Source organism: Gopherus evgoodei, chromosome 9 (assembly GCF_007399415.2).
Source record: "Gopherus evgoodei ecotype Sinaloan lineage chromosome 9, rGopEvg1_v1.p, whole genome shotgun sequence".
Lineage (NCBI taxonomy): Eukaryota > Metazoa > Chordata > Testudines > Testudinidae > Gopherus > Gopherus evgoodei.
Window position 1 is genome coordinate 107,933,132 of NC_044330.1, and position 18,045 is coordinate 107,951,176.

The following is an 18,045-nucleotide window of genomic DNA, read 5'->3' on the forward strand; positions in this document are numbered from 1 at the left end:
CGCCTTGCACAACAGGGTCCTGGACCATGACAGAGGCTCCCCAGTGCTATGGTAACAAATCCTTCTTCATAAAGCCCTGGTCTCCACTTATGTTCTGCCAGCATTGCTATGTCTGAGGCATGTGAAAACCGCACTCCCGGAACAGGTCTGGCTCTGCTGGCAAATCCCTAGCACAGATGCAGTTGTAGACGAGAGGTTCCCGTCCCACTTATTTCACTCGCAACACTGGTCTAAGTGGCACTGGCAACAGCACTGCTGCTAGTCTGACAGGATTATTGCGGTCTCCCCTCTAGGAGGGGTTGCTGGTAGCTAAGCTGACAAACTCCCTTCTAATATAGACAAGGCCGAAGAGCTCCAGGAAAACACCACTGGCTGCAGCATTTAAACTCTGCGAGACTTGCAGACAGGCAGAAGTTAAGTGCTATTAAAGGAGGCTGAGACTGTGCCAGAGGAAATGCTACTGTGGGATACACTCAATTAAAACGATAACGGAACAGGGCTCCGCGGGGACACATGCCTTGATAACAAAGCTCCTAGATTGTCTGAGTAATTACCCAGGCATCTGTCTCCCCCAAACACTAAACCCTCGCCAGAAAGCTGCTGGGAAGAGTCCTGTCCCGTTTGTTGTGTGCACCTTCCCCAGGCATTCCACTGCACTGCTCCAGAGCCGCCACTTTCCAGCGGGGCCTGCGCCTGGGACGTGCCCCAGATGTACGTAACTGGGAAATAAAACAAGCATCCAAACAAGCCACCAGCAGACTGAAGGAGCTGAATATTTAAAAAACCCTGGAGTTTAATAGTACAAAAGCCAATGTTTAAAACCGATTCTACACACAGAATGTGTTAGGAACAATGGAACACACAGACACAGACAGAAGAAGAAAGGCAGCCCCCAGCCACATGGCCGAACAGAATAAATATAGCTGCACTATTTACATGGGGGCCTCCTATCAGCCAAAGAAAGCAGCATTCCTGACACACAGCAAAATCCATCCAGGGGAAGGGAGGTTGGCAGACGACTGGCCCCATCCCTACCCTCAGGCTGATTTGGGATTTTAACATCCAGTTCATCAGAGTAAACAGAGGACCCAGCTGGGCTTTGCCACATGACCTCATTTTCGGAATCTGTCTGACTAGGGCTTCGCAGTCTTGCTCAAGTTGCCATTCTGCTCCACAGAAAGGAGGGGCCAGGAGGACAAGGGCCTTCAGGGAGTCCAGGATGCGGATGACAAATGCTCTGAACATCCTCAGTCTCAGACTGTAGCAGCTGCAGGGCTGAGGTCCATCCCGGAGAAGTGCACAGACTTGCCTGCCGTGGAATGGGATTTCTTTTCATTTTTCCCTTCTATGCTGTTCTGAATTCCATAGCCAAAGTAGATGGCAAAACCTGCAAGAGAATTTCAGCACTGGAATCAGTCCCCAAGCAGCCCAAGAGCTGCAGAAACCTGCCACCCAGCCCCAGCACACCCTCCCCAGAGCCCAGACAGGCTAATGGGCCTCTTCCTTCCTCCTCCAAGCACTGCCCCCCTCTCGCCGAGGTGGAACAGGCCTGTCCTAGTGCTCTAGTGAGCTGCAGGGAGGGCCCAAACCCCATTTCTGGTGGGCTCTAGATGAAGCGTGGCCACAGCAGGCAGATTAACGTCATCCATTGCCAGCTGTTGACTCCAGAGGGCTCAGCTCTCAGCATCTCACACAGTGGCGGCAGACTGCGGCACCCTGCTGCTTCTAGAAGTCTCTACAGCGAGGTGTGAAAATTAGGGTGGAACAGGGCAGCTGGGCCCCCATCAGGCAGGGATGGAGCAGCCTCCCCACCCGCCCCAGGTCCAGAGCTCCTCTGCCAGGCGCAAGCCCATCGCCAGGTGAATATTGGGGAGTCCAGCCCTTGTAAGGTCCCTCTTATGGGGCTATTCCCGGGTACGGGAGGTGAAGAGTGCGAGTCCCTGCCTCTAGGCCAGGACCCAATGCCCAGAGCGGTGTCTTTGCTTACCTATGACCATCCAGACAGCAAACCGGGCCCAGGTTCCAGCACTCATCTGCATCATGAGGTAAACGTTAACGAAGATGCTGAAGAGCGGAAGCAGTGGCAGGAAAGGCACCTGTGAGACAAGAGAGGCTGAGCCATTGCTGCTATGGAGAGGAGCACAGCAGGCAAAGGCTGCCCTCCAGCTACCTGTGCTCTCAGCCAAGGAGGGGCCAACCCAGAGTCCGTCACAACCTGGGGACTGAGACACGCTGGGAACATTCGTTTTTTTGCCCAATTATCTGGTGGCAAAGTCTCAGGGACCCCGGGCAGCTCTGACAGGCTGTCTCCTGGCCAGACGGCCCAGGCTGCACTCACGGCCAAGCTGCCAGCAGCAAATCCCACTCTCCCAGCAGAGGTTGCCACGGAAGCGGCAGTGGTGGGAATACCACCTGGGAGGGAACCCAGATCCCGGCTGTTACTCTTACTTTGAAAGTCAGCCGGGCATTGCTCTGCGGCTGCCTCCAGACAATGATGGTGCAGAGCAGAATAAGCACCAGGAGACCTATGCAAACTATGATCCAGCCCACACTGCCCTCCAACACGGAGTCCAACCTCTGGGCCAGGATCAGGCACAGGATGGTGATCCACAGAGCTGCAAAAAAGGAGACACGATGTTGTATTGCCCAAGCAAAACGGCTACGGCCTCACACCCTGCTCTGATCTCAGCCACAGCTGCAGGCACCAGCGTGCTCACAGCTGCCAGCCAGGCTTTATTCTCTAGGACACCTGCAGATCCTTAGAGACCAGCTGAAGAGCCTGGCCTCTTCTCTTGCCCAGCTCTACGTGACTCTTCCAAATAAATGCACCCAGAAGCACCGGGGTCATCAACAAGCACTTGCATAGCACTCTGCATACACTAGCCCTCCGCCCCGGGTGACAGTCACGGTCCCTTCTCCCCATTTCGTGGACGGGGATGTGGAGTCATATTTGTGCTACTTCGACAGGAGATTTCTGCTTAGACGGGAGCACTGAGAGGCAGCTTCCCTAGTCCAGCAACAGAGTTAGTGACATGCCCTCATTAAGGGGGCCACGCAGCACACCCAGGTGCACTGAACCTTTACTGCTTCCCGTTAGTTCCTGGCAGTCAGGGGGAGACCTGCAGGGGTTCTCAGATCTACAATCCTTGCCCCATGCGCTCCACACAGGACATGCCTGAGCAGTCCCAGACTAACCCACACACCCCAGCTCCACGGTGACAGCTCTGTTGAGGAGTTCTGCCTGTGAGCTTTACCCAGACATCACCATTCCAATCAGCACTCCAGGCTAGCTGCCCCTGAGCCCAGCAGGGGCACACACCCTGGCCCAGTCACTGTACCACACCCATGAACTTAGCAGGCTCCCATCACATTATGGCCGTGTCGTCCCTGGAGTTCTGCAGACACGTGCAGTGGCTGTGTGCTCACCCTGCGATGAGCTCCGGGGGCACACCGGAAAGCCAGGGCATGTGCATGACACAGGATGCTCCTGTATGGCTTTGGCAACAACCCTGCTCATTTCCTGCCTCTGCACACATCACAGGCCTGGACTCTGTTAGAGACCCAATTAAAGCAATCGCTGTCATTGGGCGACTGTTTCACTTCCTGTGCACCTACCCGGCTGAGGTCAGGCACCTCCTGGCGCACTTACCGATGGCCGCAGTGCTGATGTAAACAATTTTCCCTGACAAGCTGGTTGGAGTTTTGCTGAGGGGGTTGAAGAGGCTCCCCAAGGTGGGCTTCTCCTTCAGTGCAGCCTGGGACCCACTGACTATGGGGTTCATGATGACTTTCTCCTCCTCGTTTCCATTCAGCTCCACCATCTCCAGGCCCTTTGGAGAGCTCAGTTGATCCCGCTGATACCTGAACCAAACCCCAAGTCAATGGTGACTCAACAGCTGTCCAAGCTGCCTCCAGAGCAGTAGCACAGAGTCAGGTGCTTCCCTGCTAGGGCATTAGATTCTGACACACCCAGCACAAAGCTGTATCCAGGCCAAGACTTTCAAAGTGCAGGCTGGAGCTAAGTCCACTGCCAACAGTAACCTGCTGGCCCAATGCAGCCTGCCACCCTCATCAGGCTCACTATGTCCAGGCCCACACAGGGACTACACACACCAGTGTTCAAATGCTTCTGGATGTGATTTACCATTACCACCAATTGGGGTGGCTTTCACAAGGCTCGGGGCCTGGCCAGCCTGGCACAGGTGCTAGAACTAGGGGTGCTGTGCATCCCCTGGCTTGAAGTGGTTCCATCATATCCAGGATTTGCAGTTTGGGTCAATGGCTCTCAGCCCCCCACTGTACACATTGTTCCAGTGCCCTGGCAGCCTGGTGACTGCTCAGGCTCCGCTCTGTTGAGTTCCGAGCAAGGAGTCTTTAGGGAAGGTCAGAGAGCGACCGTGCAAGAGAGCTATGGTCACAGGCTGCAAAGGGGCCTGTGATATCAGCCAAGGTTCCCCTGCCCCTCCTTGGGTAGCTTCTAGAACACAAAATACCCAGACCCCCCCCCTGACCCCAAACACACACTGAGTGTCCAAATGGGGGAAGGAAGGACAGCTTCCACACAAGCTCTCTCTAAGGCCAAGGCCCAGGCCCAGGTTCCTCAGCCTGGCTAGGGCCAGACCCATGCCCATCTCAGCATCAGCTCCTGCCATATACCCCCATGGAGATAGCGGCTGGCTCCCCAGGGCAGCTTCTCTCCAACAGGCAAGAAATGGCTTTTCTGGGCAGGAAGATCTGGCTGCAGCGCATGCTCTCCAGCACACGAACCAAGTGGCCTTGTTCAGAAGGCAGCTCAAAGGGGCAGGCTGTTGGCAGACACTCGCCTGAGAATCAGCACACAGACAGAAACCAGAGAGTACGCCAGAAGAGTGCCGATCGACATGAGGTCCACCAGGTCCTTCAGCTCAAACATGAGTGCCATCAGAGCTGCAATACAACAGGCACAGGATGAGCACAAGCCCTGGGCTCACTCTCAGACAGGCCATGTGAGCAGCAAAACACAAGGCAGGAGCAAACATCTGCTTACCAGCAATGATGCCAGACACAATGGTGGCCACCAGGGGAGTCTTTGTCCGTGTGTGCACTCTGGAAAGGAACTTGAAAAGCAGCCCGTCCTCTGCCATGGCATAGATCACCCGGGGCATGGGGAACATGGACCCCAACAAACTGCAGCGGAGAAAGGTTACACCAACACATTCAGTATTCACCACCTCGATCCAGACCTCTCGCCACCATGCCAGTCACTAGCTAGTCCCTGGGGCCTTTTCAAAAGCAATGCGTAGTGAGATCAGCACAGAAGGACCCTCTAGATCAGGGCTGATACATTCTGATCTGATTCTTGGAGTTGGCGTCAATTCAGTGGAGAAACATTCTCATAGCAATGACAGCCAGAGCCATCGCCTCCAGGAAGGGTCACTCCCAGCACGTTTCACTGTCGGCACTGAGGCAGGGTTCTGTGGTCTCCTGCTCCCCACTAGATTCCACACTCAATGAAGCCAGATTGACACCCGGCACTAAAAGCACAGCGAGTGCTTCCCCACAAGGGGTCACGCAATCAAACTAAATCCATTTCTAAGCCAACCCAGCTCAGCCAGTACAGTTCATGCATGTAGACAAGGCCAGCTAACCAGAGCCACACAGATGTGACACTGAGCAGGAGGGGCCCAGAAGCCATGGCCAAGAGGGTCACAACTTAGCACTTTTGTTTCAGTTTATTTTGTTGCCCTGATGAGAAGCTCTTACCATGAATAGAACTTCTCAGCACAGCTCTCAGCACAGCAGAACCATGACAACTTAAAACAATGCCTGTGAGAGCAACTGGCCGCAGGACGGAGTTCTGACAAGTAGCACCCACCACAAGAAACAGCCTGCACTGCATGGACGCCTGGTTTACATCCATGTGCCATGGTAGCAGACAACAGTTTTGGGGGCTTCAATACTATTCAGATAAACAAGTGACTCACACCCAGCGATTCTCATTTGCTAGCATCTGAAGCTGAAGAAGAGGCACAAATTATGCATTTCTGGTGGGTCTGGTGCTGGGATATCTCGGAGCAAGTACACAGAGGTCAGACAAAGGCCCCTGCTTTCCATCGCTTGAATTCTGTTGCTGCGAGTCTCCACCGCATGAGTTTCTCATTCTTCTGGCCATGGGTTGCATGGAGTCAGTGCAAACAGAATCAAGTGCTTGTCACTGGTATCTTCCCATGTCACTCGTGACCGGTTAGGGGTATTTGGGCTCACGGGGTTCCTGGGCCTCTCAACGAGGGCATGGGCGTGTAGTGCACTGTGGGGGGTACTGGGCACACAAGGGTGAACTGGCTGGGAGGGAACGTTCCTGTCCGAGGCTGGGCAAGGGTTTGCTTTCCACCCACATACACTAGCATATCAGTAAATCTCATGACTGCCACTGCTACTGGTTTAAAGCTACAGTTGGTCTAGTAGAGATGTTACAATTACTGCTATGTTGTGGAAGGAAATGAACCTCTCCCCCCAGCCATCTAGCCTCCCACACTCAATCACCGTTAGCCAGACATCACCTCCATTATTTCCAGAGCCAGAACAAGATTCGGGGGAAGCGGTTACTGGAGCAGGGTGCTGGACGAAGTCCCAAGTTCCTTACCTGGTTGAGAGCGCACAGAGAGATCCAACAGCTACAACATAACGGGCAGGCTCCCAGCCCACGTCTTTGAAGGCCTCGGGCAGGGGACTGTCCTTGTTCAGCAGGTAGTAGGGTACCATGAGGGTCAGGGCAGCAGAAACACCAAAATATGCCACAAAGCAGATCAAGAGAGACACAATGATGCCAATGGGGATAGAACGCTGAGGATTCTTGGCCTCCTCCCCTGAAAGAGGAACAGAGATGAGGCTTTGAGCACTAACATCTTCCCTCTCCTACACATCTGGAATGTGATAAGGGACCACAGGAACCCCATTGCTGCAGACGAGTGGAGAGCGTCGTTGTCGGAAGTGGGGAGAAAGTCAGCTTCTAAAGAAGTTTAGCTTTGCTTCTGAAACCCAGGAAGCTGAAGAGCCGTCCCAATGTGACCCAGTGTAGTGCTGTCTGCCTGAGCCTACATACAGCTCCAGTGCCACCACCTGGCTTGGCTAAACAGAATGAAATCAGCAAGATTGGTCAGTTCCAGAACCTGGGACCACAGTAAAACTGCGATAATCAGGCTGATTTCATAGAGCAGCTGTGACTGGGTGAAGCAGCAGAAGAGGCAGGCACTGGGGTTATTCCCTGGGAAAGGCCCCTAAAATGAAATGCAGCACTAGCCACAAGCCACCATGGAAGAGAGCATCCAAGCAGGCCAAAGGCATGACATCCCAGCAGAAGTGCCAGCACTCTCCCCTTCTCACAGCAGAACCAGGCAGGGCAGGGCAGGGCTTAACAGGCAATTGCCCAGGAATGTCACTGTGGAGCCTCCACTCTCCAGCTAGTAGGTCTAGTGCTCTGACTAGTGGGCGTCAAGGAAATTTTTCAAGCTCCATTTGCCAGGCCAGACAATGCTGCAGAGTGCTCAAAAAGGGGAGAATAGGCACAATAGGACAGGGACTCCTGGGGCAAGAGAACACTCTGCACCTGCCACAATCTCGGTTCTGTTGAGTGCAGACGTGGCAAGGGTGTACTTAGATCCTGCCAGCTCGGGGCCTGGGGCCATGCAGCGAAGCCTGCTCACAGCATTTCCTGGCAGTGACAGAAGGAAGCTGAGGCTCCCTCGGGGCAAAGGGCACGTTCTCGATGAACAGAGTAAGTTACTATGAAAGCAGCAAAGAGTCCTGTGGCACCTTATACACTAACAGACGTATTGGAGCATGAGCTTTCGTGGGTGAATATCCACTTCGTCAGATGCATGTACATCTGCCCACAAAAGCTCATGCTCCAAAACGTCTGTTAGTCTATAAGGTGTCACGGCATTCTTTGCTGCTTTTACAGATCCAGACTAACATGGCTACCCTTCTGATACTTAAGTTACTATGGGCTGGGAAGTCAACAGCAGGCATCCTTGCCACAGTTCATTCACTCGCCTCCATGGGCGTGTGACTCCTAGTAGCATTCTCAGGAGCTCGCACACATGGTGGGGAGAGCAGACTCCAGGCTCTGCACCAGAAAGCAGCAGATACTTAAGGGAAAAGACTCCCTCTGCCTGCTAGGTATTTTGTTATTAAATGGTGCAGTCTGTTTACAAGAACTATTTTCTATGTGCAGGCTGGTGAAAGCTCATTGTACCCACAGTGCCAGTTACCACAGCAAGTCCTCATGTTTGCAGAAAGGCTCATAAAACTAAGCATTTCCCAGATCAGGAAGTGACGTCTCCGCTCTTGGCAGCACTCAAAGGCCCCGTAACATCGCACCCTGGGCCATGCAGGGATCTTGGAGAGCTGATCTCTTGGCTTGGCAAGCACAGCTTCCAACTGCCCGCCCACACCCAGAACTATTTGGAAATTCTGCAACCAGAGATCACGGCATGAAAGACGGAGACTCGCAGGGAGGACGCCAAGAAATACCTCATCCCAAACTCCCGAAAGACAATGCACAAGCAGCTGCTTTACCTGTTGTAGCGATACAGTCAAATCCCACAAAGGCATAAAAGCACGTTGCAGCTCCAGCGAGGATCCCTTGAAATCCAAAAGGAACGAAACCCCCAGATCCCAGGGAGCCAATGCTGAGAGAAGGAAGACTGGTTATTGTTTTGGAAGAGTCTCAGTTAACATCTACCTCCTCTGCCTGCTGGAGACAGAGCTGAAAAGCCCCTGAGCAAATGCCACAGGCAGGTTTCAGCCTCTGTATCCTGCGTAAAGCATCCCTGCCATGGGAGCAGGTGTCTACAGTCACTCTCAATATGCAGCTTAACAGCCTGCGACAGGCACAAATCAGAGACTGCAACTGTCAACTGCAGGGAAGGCTGCATGGCACATTCCCTGCCAAGGAACAAACCCAGGGCAGGGCACAGCCCTTTGGAACCAGCTTGCAAGAGGAACACCAAGCAGCAGCCAGAGCTGGCATGGGCAGCACAGCTCCCTAGGTAGGTACCAACTGTGGGCAAAAAGCTGGGCTGCCCTCCCACTAGAGGGCAGAGTTTGGGGAGTGGGATATTCCCCCTACCTAACATCCTGGCTGGTGGCCATGGCTGAGTGGTTGTAATAGTCTTCTTCAGACAGCTGCCAGTTCTTGACGCTTCCCTTCACAAAGCCAGAGATGATGACAAAGCAGAGAACCAGCAGGTTCACTGCAGTGAAGATTTTATTCACTAAGGCAGATTCGCTCACGCCAAATGCCAGCAACCCTGGGGAAGGAATACAAGAGGGGATAGGAGGGGCAGCGCCAGTTACACCCTCCCCACAATCAATGCCCCTGGGCCACGCCCTCCCCTCAAACACTCCCTTGGGGCCAGCACTAGCCGTGGCCTTCCCAAACTCACCCACCCAAATGCCACAAAGCTCACGTATCTTTACAGAGCTCTGCACCTCTCACCTGTGAGCAGCAGGACCAGGAGCAGTGCAAAGAAATCCGGGTACTCGGCTAGCACCCCCGGCACATGCAGGGAGGTGCTGCTTCTAAAGAAGACTGAGATGTGGTTGCCAATGATATTGTCAAAGGAAGAACTCCAGGCTCGGGCCACACTCGCTGTCCCTAGCAACCAAGAGCAAAGTTGCATGTTAACCAGAGAAGCCTCCGCCCCCGATCTCCTCAAGTACATGGCAGAGCTGTGGAAACCCCCCTACCCCTCCCGCCCAGCTCAGGGAGCCCAGCTCTGCCATGAGCACTGGGAGGATACACATCTGTCACAAGAACCCTCTAGCACCATCACCACAGCTTTGCTGTGCCAGAAGGGAAGAACTTGTGGGGTGGCCTCTGGGATCCCCATTCCTCACTGCACCACCCCTAAGCCTTTGGCTCATTGCACTGCTCTTTGGGCCTAGGTAACACCCAGCACTGCCCAGGCTGGGGTCACCAGAGAGGGGCTCCCAGCACTGTCTAGCCAGGCAGGTGAAACCTGAACTCTGTCCCCTAGACCCTGTGCTCCAGATGTCTAATAAGCACAGTCACTACGTGCACAGCCCCCAAGAGTCCCCGACCCGGGAGGGCTTGGCCAGACTCTCCATTCTAGCAGTGATGCCTCCCTGTGATCAACAAACTCAGGAAGTTCTCCCCTGCCCTCCACCCGCTGGAGTGTTCAGGGCCAGCCTGCCGCAGTCCATTCCAAGTTCCTCCTCTTTCCACCATTTCGTACCTATCACGTAGGACAGGATCAGGTTCCAACCAGTTGTGAAGGCCCAGATCTCTCCCACTGTGACGTAGCTGTAGAGATAGGCAGAGCCAGTTTTGGGAACCCGGGCCCCAAATTCCGCATAGCAAAGCCCAGCCAGCACAGAGGTGAGTGCAGCAACCAGGAAACAGACAACAATTGAGGGGCCAGCCTTTTCCTTGGCTACTTCCCCAGCCAGCACGTACACGCCTGCCCCCAGCGTACTGCCAACTCCCAAGGCGATAAGGTCCAAGGTGGAGAGGCAGCGGGCCAGCCGGGTGTCCTCCACGCTGAGATCCACAATTCGGCGGCGGATCAGCTTCTTGCCAAAGCCAGTCATTGTTTTCTCAAACATTTTATCCACTCCCAGGAGGTGTCTGACTACTCAAAACCCCTGAAAGAAAATGTCACTCCATTACCACAAGGAACATTAAAGGTAGCAACAGTGTCAGCAAGACAAGACTGCAGAGATCTCGAGAACCAGCAGCATGCAGCCAACCGGAGCAGTTTCTGCTGTAGCGCTCCGGCAAACCCTGATGCCAGGCTAGCTGGAACTTCGCAGTGACCTCACTGCTGCATCCCTGGGGAAGACGTCCCAGGGTCCACTAACACCTATCAACTGATCCCACTAGCTAACTGGTCCACCATACAGATGCGCATCAGCCCTTTCATGGTACCCATTACCCGTTAACCTGCTTGGTGCCTATCCACCATCACTGGCCAAGGGTTGTGTACCAGCCTTGTTTGCAACCCAACTCCCCCGAACCAACTTCTGGTTTATTTGCTTTTCAGTGGTAGGAGACACAAGCAAAGGACAAGCCCAGCAATTGTTTGTTAAGGAAACCTGAGACTCCCCAGGCAAGCACTTAACTCTCCACACCCATCAATACCTAAAGGCAGGTCTCACGACGGGTTAGCTGTCTGTTGCGTACTCTCACTCCACTTGGCAACCTAGACACTCCCTGGCCCAAATGTGACTGTTTGCCATTCACACCCACAGACTGTGGCATAATAAGAATATTCAGAGACCATCATAAAACGGAACGTTCTGCCAATTAAACGGATAATCGGGTAAACTGGGCTGAGTCACTAAGATGAGGCAACTTTTCTCTTGGAATTTATACTAAGCTGATCTCCATGGTGCCTGGCCAGACTCGCAACCCAGCACTAGCACCCCAGACCAGCCTCTCATACTAAGTCAGTCAGTGCTGCAGAGATTCCCAGCAAGTACTATGCTGATGGTGCCAACCACCGGAGGAGCTGGTGCATGGAGCCCGGGAATAGGGACAGGGTCAGGAAAAGGCCCTACGGTATATGGTGCTGGTCTGGAAAACTTCTCATGGCCTTATATTGGACCCTAGAGTAAGAACATGCCCTTCTTCCAAGAATCTCCAAGGGCTTCATAATCATGCAGCCTCACAGAAGGGCAGCAGAGCTCTGCAGATCCACACAATCTGCTGAAATCCCTGCTCATCTGATGTCCCATCTCAGTGGCCAGCCCCAAGCCCCAGGAGACTCCTGTGGATGGAGATGGGTCACATGGGGCAGGAGAGTGAGCCACAGCATTGATGGAACCCAGCTTGAGAAAGGGACTTTGAATTCACTTTTGGAGTACTCTGCACAGTCTTTACGGCATTTTTAACATCATGCTGGAATTAATGTCATTGGCCGGACATCTGGCTGTCCCCAAATCTTAGCAGGACAGCTCTCTTCGTACCCATGGAGAGGAATAGGTATGATCTGCCACCATAGCCACTGCCTCTCACGGAGGCAGGAGTTATTTAACTGATGGGAGAGATCTTGCCCAGCGGCTTGGAACATCTCCACTGCAAGTGCTTACGCTACACGGTCAGTGCTGTAGTGTAGATATAGCCAGAGTTACAGCAGAGACCAACAATCTGCCAGGAGAAGGTTGCTGCACCTAATCCCTAAATGAACCAGCACACTCAGAGCTTGCATTGTTTTTTTTAAACCTAACTTCCCATGACTCTTTAGCCATTCTGCTTTGGAGAACAGACACAGTTGCCTTTAACTCAGCTGTCACACGGGATGACAGATTGCTCTCTCTAACGGAGCACAAACCAGATCATATCAATTCCTCTCCACAGAACTCCAGGGGTCTGAAGAGAGCTGTCCTGCTAAGATCTGGGGACAGTCAGATGCCAGGGCATGCAGGCTTATTCGTCCACCTGAGCACTGCAGCCCTCAGAGTGTAGGATCACTTGCTTCTTGGGAGGTATTGCTGGAATATGCAGGCACACAGATAGGATCCTCAGCAATTTCCAGACTGTCAGTTTAAGTAATGCTGATGAGGAATTACAATAGCTGCTGATTGTGACCACCGGATTTATAATTGCAAAATCATTTCCACTATAACCAGCTGCTTTATTATAATCCGGTTCTGGCAGCAATTGCTATTGGAGCTGAACCATCCTTGTTTGGCCTCTATCCAATGGTGATTCTATTGCTGTGAAAGTGATGAACAACTGCAACAATTTAAGCCAAGCAGCTGAAGAGGCTTTTCTAGTTTTTAAACTCTAACCACCACCCACCTTACAGGGGCTAACTAACCCAGCTGATCTCAAACCTCAGGCCTGGCCCATATCTACCTCTTGATGTCCAACCCATGTAGCTAGCAGTGCCAGGCAGGTAGCTCCTACACCTCCAAGCACAGCTGGTTACGTGCTTCAGGGAACTCAAGCTTGGACAGTGAAGGCTGAAAACCACAGAAGATAGGAACTGCCAGGGTGGATCAGGTCCATCTACTCAAGTAGCCTGTTTCCAGTCGCCAATACCAGGTATTTCAGATGAAGGAAGGTGTAAGAAACCCTGCAGTAGGGAAATGCAGTATAACCTGTTCTCTGTGAAAGTCTCCCAATCCCTAACAGAGAAGGGCTGAAGCCCTGAAGGAGCTATTATACTCATCACAAAAGAAACACTGATAGGCCACTGATAAAACTCTGAACACTTCATGTCCTAGTACAGTAGCGAACCCAGAGATGAGCTATAGCAGTAAAACTCCACAATCAGAGCCATTGCAAGGGAAGAATTCTCAACTCCATTGTGGCCATTGAAAAGCTTTGCCCTTAGCCATTCAGAAGCACATCCAGGGAGCCAGGCAATCAGCATGACACCGGAGATCAGTAACTAATGAGTAAAGCTGAGATGGGATAGAACAGAACATGGTGGCAGCAGCACCAGCAACAAAGTTCAGTTCAGACAGCAATCCCAGGCACACTGGCTGTTAGCTGCCACCAGGGGGACTGGATAGAAAGTGTGAAAAAATCAGGACGGGGGTGGGAGGTAATAGTCACCTGAATAAGGAAAAGCCCTGAATATCAGGACTGCCCCAATAAAATCAGGACACTTGGTTGCCCTGGGCTCCACCAAAACAGGAAGCATTAGCCCTATTTAAATACCCAGTAACTTGGTTTGTATTATTTTACATAAACTTCTGGCTTTCTCTATTTTCAGCATCCATGAGCTGCCATCCCCATTTCTCAAACAGTCATCTGAGTCAGACACAAACAAACCTCAGCTCTAGGCTTCCAAAATTCACAGCCCAAGAAACAAATTGGCTGTTGCCATGTGGAGCCTACCAGCTGCAGTCATCAAGACAGCACAGATCTGCCAGGTACTGCACCGGACTTAAGCAGAACCTGCTTAGGGGAGGAACACAACAGTCAAGTAGAATTAAATCTCACAGAAAAACATTCTCCACCCTCGTGCTGTCCACAGGAACTAAGCAATGGCAACATTGCAACAGTAAGGCTAAGCTGCTTAGGAGGCCTTAGCATGTTATAACAGGAAGCTTTATAAGCACATGCAAAATATACCAGACAAACGTCAGCCTAACACAGTAAAACAGAAGCATTTCCAGGGACACACACAACCTTCCTCTAGCAAAACTCAGTTGGCCATGGCACACACATTTCTAGGTAGTCTGCCAAAGCTGGGCAACATCTATCTGAATAAAGACAAGTGGGTTTTAAAGAACTATTAAAGCCCCCATGAGAAACAGCTGCCTGCCAACTGGGACCCCAAGTTCTCTCCCCAGGGAGCTAGGCAGCACAGAAGCACCACACCATTCTTCAGGGTGCCAGCATTGGAGGCAAGAGCAGCTGGGAGAGCATCAGAGGTCTGGGTATGCCTAGGTGTGTTTTGAGAGGCAAGTCAGTAGCTTCAGGTGTAAGTGGCAGCGCTGATGAGTGAGCAGAAAGTGCTGCACAGCAGGTGCGAGCCCTGTCTCCACGCTCTGAAGAGCCGGAGACAAACAGCAGGAGGGGAGAGAATCAAAGCAGGTGAGAGGTGCTCCTGTGAATTGTGCCATTCATGAGGAGCCTCCAGATAAACCCAAACCCAGGCAAAGCTCAGCGGTGATGGAAGTGTATTTTAGAGACTGAGAATTTCACTTACTCAAGCTACTGGCCCCAGAGCCTTCACTTGTGAACAGGGGCGGCTCTAGCTATTTTGCCGCCCCAAGCACGGCAGGCAGGCTGCCTTTGGCGGCTTGCCTGCAGGAGGTCCCCAGTCCCGTGGATTCGGCGGCAGCCTGCGGGAGGTCCGCCAAAGCCGCGGGACCAGTGGACCCTCCGCAGGCATGCTGCCGAAGGCAACCTGCCTGCCACCCTCGCAGCGACTGGCAGAGCGCCCCCCCGTGGCTTGCCGCCCCAGGCATGCGCTTGGCATGCTGCTGCCTGGAGCCACCCCTGCTTGTGAAGGGTACTTAGCAGGGAGCTGTTCTGAAGCTGTTATTGACAACAGCTGTGGGGTGTGGCGCAATTCCCATGGCACCCAGCTCCCCCTGCCCTGCAAAGTTGTCAGTGGCACAGACTGGAAGCATCCCATGCAATGTTGCTGATTTGAAAGGCTACAAATCCAATGTTATCACTTCAGCATATTTCAGCTGATCCTTCAAAGTCTCATTCCTGTCTACAGAAAACCAACAATTTCCTTTCCATGGGGGGAGGAAGGGAGATGGCCCAGTTTGCGCCTCCTGCTGCCTGAATGCCAGTTCCACAGCCAAACCAAACAGGAGCGGACGGTCTCCTCTGAAGTCCTACACAGCACAGCCTTGGTCGCATTCTGAAAGGGGCAGCCTGGAGCGAGCAAGTGAGCACATGATCCGGCAGCAACAGACAGGAGCCAGAGCCATGCTCATACGCACCACCACCAGCTGCTCTCCTCCAGAGGAGCATTCCTGGGGCCCATTGCCACCTGGGTTTGGTACCGGAATGCCAGAAAGCTAGCCAAGGGAAACCGACATGGCAGACACTGTACCGACTCCGAACGCCCCCCGGAAGTTTTCAGTGTTTGCTCGACACGCATGACTGCCTGAGGTGCCACCTTGTCATAATGCCTGACAGAACTGCCTGTGTGGAAGTCTTGCTGAACACAACCACCACTGGGAGCTCAACCTAAGGCAGAGGTTAGGGAGTGAGTGACACTCCACAGAGCGATTCATGGAGGAACAGACAGGCAGGAAGGGCCAGCCTGGAGCAGGCTGCTTAGCACAGAGCCAAAGGCTATGACTGTTACTCTGCGCAGAGGCATATCGGCCCCAGGGGACAAGGTCAGGCAGCCAACACTGGAGGCTGAGGGAAGTGGCCAGGCTTTGCTCACACCCAGCTGTTTCACCTCTTTGGCCCCAGTTACAAACCCCTATCCTTGTACGCTTGCTATCAGGATTTTCATAGCAATAAATCGCCCAATAAACGAGCACAGCTCCCTAGTCCAATGCCCAGGACTCAGTTCTGCCTCCTTTTGAATTTGTGATGCCCTCTGGCAACCCCTCCGGTGCCTGAGCGTGACCTGGGGACAGCGAGGGAACCCTGGCACAGCAGGGCTCACCTGCCTCAGCCTGGGCCAGGGAGGAGCAGGGATTTGACCCGTGGCCTCTTCTTTTTCTATGAAGAGGAAGAAACTAACGTGGCTCTCAACCTTCCCCGACTGCCAAGCCCCTTCTAGGAGTGGGATCTGTCTTGTGTACCCCAAACCACACTTCACTTAGACACTGCCGGAGGAGAAAATCAGCCACACATACAGAGGTGTCACCTGAGAAGTGGCTGCTTTACATTTTACCGTATAATTAGAAACCACATCAGCTGGGCGATCAGTGGCGCGCCGGCATTTCCGTGGATAGGACCGGGAGCAGCAGACAGGCCAGCGAGACATTTCAGGGGGCACTGACTTGGCCGGGCTTTGTCGCCTCCTGTAAAACGAGGCGGATCTCTGGCTGCGGTGCCGGCCCCGCAGGGCGCTGCGCGCCCCGAGGCGCGTGGGAGCGGGGAAGACCCGGGGCAGCCGGCACCGACGAGCAGAGGCAGGAGCTGCCCGGCGCGGGGTCCCGCGCGGGAATTTCCACCCCGCCCGGCGGGAGAAGTTCCGCGCAAAGTGCCTGCTCCCCGCGGAGCCGGCGCCGAACTCGCAGCTCGGGCGCCCGGGATCGAAGGCGGCACCAGGAGTCACACGCGGATCCTCGCCCCCAGACCCGCCCGGCGCCGGAACCGGCCCGGGCCCCCAGAGGCCGCCCCTCGCCCCGCGCCGGCCGGCCCGGCCCGGCTGATGCAACCGCGGGCCCCGCTTGCGCGATCGCCGCCGGCAGCCTGAGAGCGGGGGCAGCAGCGGCGGGGCAGCCCCGCGCCGGCCCCACGCGGGTCCCGGCCCGCGCAGCACCACTCACCACGCGGGCCCCGCCCGTGCCAGCTCCGGAACTATGAATGGGGGGCGCGCGGGAAGCAGCAGCATTTATACCGGGGTGGAAGGGGGCGGGGCCAGCGACCCACGCTCCTCCCCCCGCCCCGCCCCGCGCCACCTCCCCGGCGCCCCGGCCCGACAGAGGGGACTCGCGCAGGGAGCGCGCCGGGAGAGGGGCCCCGCGCAGGGAGCGCGCAGGGACGGGCGCAGGGAGAGGGGCCTCGGGCAGGGACGGGCGCAGGGAGAGGGGCCTCGGGAAGGGACAGGCGCAGGGAGAAGGGCCCCGCGCAGGGACGGGCGCAGGGAGAGGGGCCCCGGGCAGGGAGCGCGCAGGGAGAGGGGCCCCGCACAGGGACGGGTGCAGGAAGAGGGGCCCTGCGCAGGGACGGGTGCAGGGACAGGGGCCCCGCGCAGGGAGTGTGCAGGGACGGGCGCAGGGAGAGGGGCTCCGCACAGGGAGAGCAGGAAGGGAGAGGAGGCCCGCGCAAGGAGAAACGCAGGGAGAGGGGCCCCGCGCAGGGACGGGCGCAGGGAGAGGGGCCTCGGGCAGGGAGAGCAGGCAGGAAGAGGGGCCCCACGCAGAGATGGGCGCAGAGAGAGGAGCCCCGTGCAAGGATGGGCACAGGGAGAGGGGCCCTGCGCAGGGACGGGTGCAGGGAGAGGGGCCGTGCCCCGCGCAGGGAGAGGGGCCCTGTGCAGGGAGTGTGCAGGGGCGGGCGAAGGGAGAGGGGTCCTGCGCAGGGACGGGTGCAGGGAGAGGAGCCCCAGACAGGGCAGGGCCTGGGAAGAGGGGCCCTGCGCAGGGAGGGCACAGGGCAGGATGCACTTAGCCTGCAGCAGGGAATTCCCACTGTGCCCAGCCCCTGGGCATATAATGCCATGAGGCCCACTCGTGGGATAGGCGCTTCCCAGGCACCCAGCTCCATGGCGGGACAGGACCTAGCCTTAGCAGCCTTGTACAGATGATGCCCAGACTGGCACCTGTGGAGTCTGCAAGACCAGACTTTGCCAGCTGACTAAGGCCGTAAGGTGGTGGGAAAGAGCTGCTCCCTGGCTGTAGTCAGGGCCTGGCTGCCAAGCAGATCGTGATTGCTTC

At 54.9% G+C, this 18,045-nt stretch overlaps 1 protein-coding gene across 2 annotated transcripts; it reads right to left on the reverse strand.

Moving 5' to 3' along the window:
- Nucleotides 1-769: 769 nt before the first annotated feature.
- SLC7A3 (solute carrier family 7 member 3) lies at nucleotides 770-17,011 on the reverse strand. 2 transcript variants are annotated; one of them, XM_030575721.1, is made up of 12 exons: nucleotides 16,936-17,011; nucleotides 10,239-10,647; nucleotides 9,479-9,637; nucleotides 9,110-9,290; nucleotides 8,557-8,669; nucleotides 6,623-6,845; nucleotides 5,027-5,166; nucleotides 4,824-4,926; nucleotides 3,650-3,861; nucleotides 2,449-2,615; nucleotides 1,988-2,096; nucleotides 770-1,387 (listed from the first exon to the last, which is right to left on the reverse strand). In XM_030575721.1, the coding sequence occupies exons 2-12, from the start codon at nucleotides 10,606-10,608 to the stop codon at nucleotides 1,254-1,256; spliced, it is 1,911 nt and encodes a 636-aa protein (XP_030431581.1). In that variant the 5' UTR covers nucleotides 10,609-10,647; nucleotides 16,936-17,011; the 3' UTR covers nucleotides 770-1,253. The 2 variants fall into 2 exon arrangements, with proteins under 2 accessions (XP_030431581.1, XP_030431582.1); XM_030575722.1 differs by having other exon boundaries at nucleotides 16,903-16,946.
- Nucleotides 17,012-18,045: the final 1,034 nt, after the last annotated feature.

Coding starts and splice junctions, on each gene's coding strand:
- SLC7A3 (XM_030575721.1), bottom strand. CDS start 10,608: ATGTTTGAGAAAACAATGACTGGCTTTGGCAAGAAGCTGATCCGCCGC. Junction 9,291..9,478: donor CCTGGTCCTGCTGCTCACAG/GTGAGAGGTGCA, acceptor TTCCTTCCCCAG/GGTTGCTGGCATTTGGCGTG. Junction 2,616..3,649: donor CATCAGCACTGCGGCCATCG/GTAAGTGCGCCA, acceptor CCTTTTTTGCAG/CTCTGTGGATCACCATCCTG.